Source organism: Bubalus bubalis, chromosome 16 (assembly GCF_019923935.1).
Source record: "Bubalus bubalis isolate 160015118507 breed Murrah chromosome 16, NDDB_SH_1, whole genome shotgun sequence".
Classification (NCBI taxonomy): Eukaryota; Metazoa; Chordata; class Mammalia; order Artiodactyla; family Bovidae; genus Bubalus; species Bubalus bubalis.
Genome location: NC_059172.1, coordinates 36,941,366 through 36,944,779, shown reverse-complemented (window position 1 = coordinate 36,944,779; position 3,414 = coordinate 36,941,366). Strand labels below are relative to the sequence as shown.

The following is a 3,414-nucleotide window of genomic DNA, read 5'->3' as shown; positions in this document are numbered from 1 at the left end:
GAGCCCGGATTCTTCATTTGTGTAATAAGAAAATTGAGGAGGTGGTTTCCAAGAGGTTACCTCATTGTGATTCTAAAATCTCTACAAGCAAACTTGCTAAGGAAGATGACTTTAATAGCAATTTGTATTGCTGGAATGACTGAGATCTAGAGATGCCCAGAAAGAGGGCTGATGGTCTAAAGTCAGTGCCAGGAAGACCAAGGAGAGGTATGACTATCATCGTTCAAGCCTCACCCTGTGGAACCACAACTTGGCATGAGCCAATCTGCTCACAGAAGCAGGGAGGGCAGGAGGCAGGGCTGGGCATAAAAGGAAGAGCCGGGCCAGCTGCTGCTTACACTTGCTTCTGACACAACCGTGTTCACTAGCAACTACACAAACAGACACCATGCTGACTGCTGAGGAGAAGGCTGCCGTCACCGCCTTCTGGGGCAAGGTGCATGTGGATGAAGTTGGTGGTGAGGCCCTGGGCAGGTAGGTATCCCGCTGACAAGGCAGGTTTAAGGAGAGTGAAAGGCACCTGGGCGTGTGAGGACAGAGCCGTCCCTGAGATTCTGAAAGCTGCTGACTTCCTCTGACCTTGTGCTGTTTTCTCCCCCTAGGCTGCTGGTTGTCTACCCCTGGACTCAGAGGTTCTTTGAATCCTTTGGGGACTTGTCCACTGCTGATGCTGTTATGAACAACCCTAAGGTGAAGGCCCATGGCAAGAAGGTGCTAGATTCCTTTAGTAACGGCATGAAGCATCTCGACGACCTCAAGGGCACCTTTGCTGCGCTGAGTGAGCTGCACTGTGATAAGCTGCATGTGGATCCTGAGAACTTCAAGGTGAGTTTATGGAATCCTCAGTGTTCTCCTTCTTTTTATGGTCAAGCTCATGTCATGGGGAGAAAGCTGAATGGCAGGACACAGTTTAGAATGGAGAAGAGGTATTCTTGTTAGAATGCTAAGGACTCCTCAGAACCATTTAGACTCTTTTAACCTCTTTGTTCACAACCAGCATTTCCTCTGATTCATTCTTGTTCTCTGTTGTCTGCAATGTCCTCTTTTTAATTATACTTTTTATTTTGAGGGTTTAATTTGAAAAAAATATTTATTTTATCAACTTTAAAAATTGTATCTAATATTTTCCCCTTATCTGTTTCTTTCAAGGAATAAAATGTTCTATTGCTTTTTGAAATGATTCAAAATAATAAAAATGATAACAAGTTCTGGATTAAGTTAGAAAGAGAGAAACATTTCTAAATATATATTCAGGAAGATATAGGTAGATTCACATTAGTAGTAACAACTTCACTTCAGTCATCTTTGTGCTTATATCCTACAGTCACAGCTTGGGATAAGACTGAAATACCCTGAATCTAACCTTGGATTTTCCTCATAGCTCAGTTGGTTAAGCGTCTGCCTGCAATGCAAGAGATCCCAGTTCGATTCCTGGGTCGGGAAGGATGGCTGGAGAAGGGATAGGCACCCACTCCAGTATTCTTGGGTTTCCCTTGTGGCTCAGCTGGTAAAGAATCTGCCTGCAATGTGGGAGACCCGGCTTCTATACCTGAGTTGGGAAGATCCCCTGGAGAAGGGAAAGGCTACCCACTCCAGTATTCTGGCCTGGAGAAATCCATGGACTGTATAGTCCATGGGGTTGCAAAGAATCAGACACGACTGAGAGACTCTCCCTTCACTCACCTGCACTAACCCTGCCCTTGCTTAATGTCTTTTCCACACAGCTCCTGGGCAACGTGCTAGTGGTGGTGCTGGCTCGCCATTTTGGCAAGGAATTCACCCCGGTGCTGCAGGCTGACTTTCAGAAGGTGGTGACTGGTGTGGCCAATGCCCTGGCCCACAGATATCATTAAGCTCCCTTTCCTGCTTTCCAGGAAAGGTTTTTTCATCCTCAGAGCCCAAAAATTGAATATGGAAAAATTATGAAGTGTTTTGAGCATCTGGCCTCTGCCTAATAAAGACATTTGTTTTCATTGCACTGGTGTATGTAAATTATTTCACTGTCTCTTACTCAGATGGGCACATGGGAGGGCAAAGCACCGAAGACAAAGAAATGAAGGGCTAGTCAAGACCTTGAGAAAATACATCAGTATCTTGGACCCCATGACAGCAGTGGTTGTAAATAGCTGATGTTATGGAAAACAGGCTTTGCTCCTTAGCCTTACTCTCCCTTAAAGAATTCAAGTTGCAGCTTGATTTGGGAGTTAGATATTGCTAAGTTTTATTTAAATAAATTATGTTATTTAGCCTTTCTTGTAAATGTCTTCTCTCTCTTTAATTATCCAGAACATCACTTAGATTCATTAAGTTCTTCTGCCTAATGACACCACTGTTTTAAGATTTTCTTTATGCATTTTACTGTCCCCATTGCTCTTTCTCCCCTGACCTCTTTTTATCTTAGTTTTCTCTACCATCTTAAAAGAACTACAAGAAGGACAGAACCTTCTGTGCTGGATTTGGAAAATGACATATGAATTATGAGTAATCCTTGTTCCTTCTTGCATCCTAATTCTGAATCTCAGTTCGGTTCACTTCAGTCTCTCAGTTGTGTACGATTCTTTGCAATCCCATGGACTGCAGCATACCAGGCTTCCCTGTCCATCACCAACTCCTGGAGCTTGCTTAAATTCATGTCCATCGAGTTGGTGATGCCATTCAACCATTTCATCCTCTGTCGTCCCCTTCTTCTGCCTTCAACCTTTTCCAGCATCAGGGTCTTTTCCAGTGAGTCCGTTCTTCACATCAAGTGGCCAAAGTGTTGAAGTTTCAGCTTCAGCATCGGTCCTTCCAATGAATATTCAGGACTGATATCCTTCAGGTTTGACTGGTTTGATCTCCTTGCGCCCCAAGGTACTCTCGAGAGCCTTCTCCAAAATCGCAGTTCAATGGCATCAATTCTTCGGCAGTCAGCTTTCTTTATGATCCAACTCTCACATCCATACATGGCTACTGGAAAAACCATAGCTTTGACTAGATGGATCCTTGTTAGTAAAGTAATGTCTCTACTTTTTAACATGCTGTCTAGGTTTGTCATAGCTTTTAGTCCAAGGAGCAAGCATCTTTTAATTTCATGGCTGCAGTCACCATATGCAGTGATTTTGGAGCCCAGGAAAATAAAGTCTGTCACTATTTCCATTGCTTCCATCTCTTTGCAATCAAGTGATGGGACCAGATGCCATGGTCTTCATTTTTTGACTGTTGAGTTTTAAGACAGCTTTTTAATTCTCTTCTTTCACTTTCATGAAGAGGCTGTTTAGTTCCTCTTTGGTTTCTGCCATAAGGGGTGTCATCTGTATATATGAAGTTATTGATATTTCTCCTGGCAACCTTGATTCCAGCTTGTGCTTCATCCAGCCCTGCATTTCTCATGATGTACTCTGCATAGAAGTTAAATAATCGAGGTGACAATACGCA

General features: G+C 43.4%; 1 protein-coding gene across 1 annotated transcript; it reads left to right on the top strand.

Moving 5' to 3' along the window:
• The first annotated feature begins 317 nt into the window (after positions 1–317).
• Positions 318–1,978, top strand: LOC112577777 (hemoglobin subunit beta). Its single transcript, XM_025266508.2, has 3 exons — positions 318–474; positions 603–825; positions 1,725–1,978. Exons 1-3 carry the CDS (start codon positions 389–391, stop codon positions 1,851–1,853), a joined length of 438 nt encoding a protein of 145 aa, XP_025122293.1. The 5' UTR covers positions 318–388; the 3' UTR covers positions 1,854–1,978.
• Positions 1,979–3,414: the final 1,436 nt, after the last annotated feature.

Bases quoted from the DNA above. Each gene is read 5' to 3' on its own strand.
- LOC112577777 (XM_025266508.2), top strand. From the start codon at position 389: ATGCTGACTGCTGAGGAGAAGGCTGCCGTCACCGCCTTCTGGGGCAAG. The intron at 475-602 runs GTAGGTATCCCG...TTCTCCCCCTAG, and splicing joins GGTGGTGAGGCCCTGGGCAG to GCTGCTGGTTGTCTACCCCT. The intron at 826-1,724 runs GTGAGTTTATGG...TTTTCCACACAG, and splicing joins TGGATCCTGAGAACTTCAAG to CTCCTGGGCAACGTGCTAGT.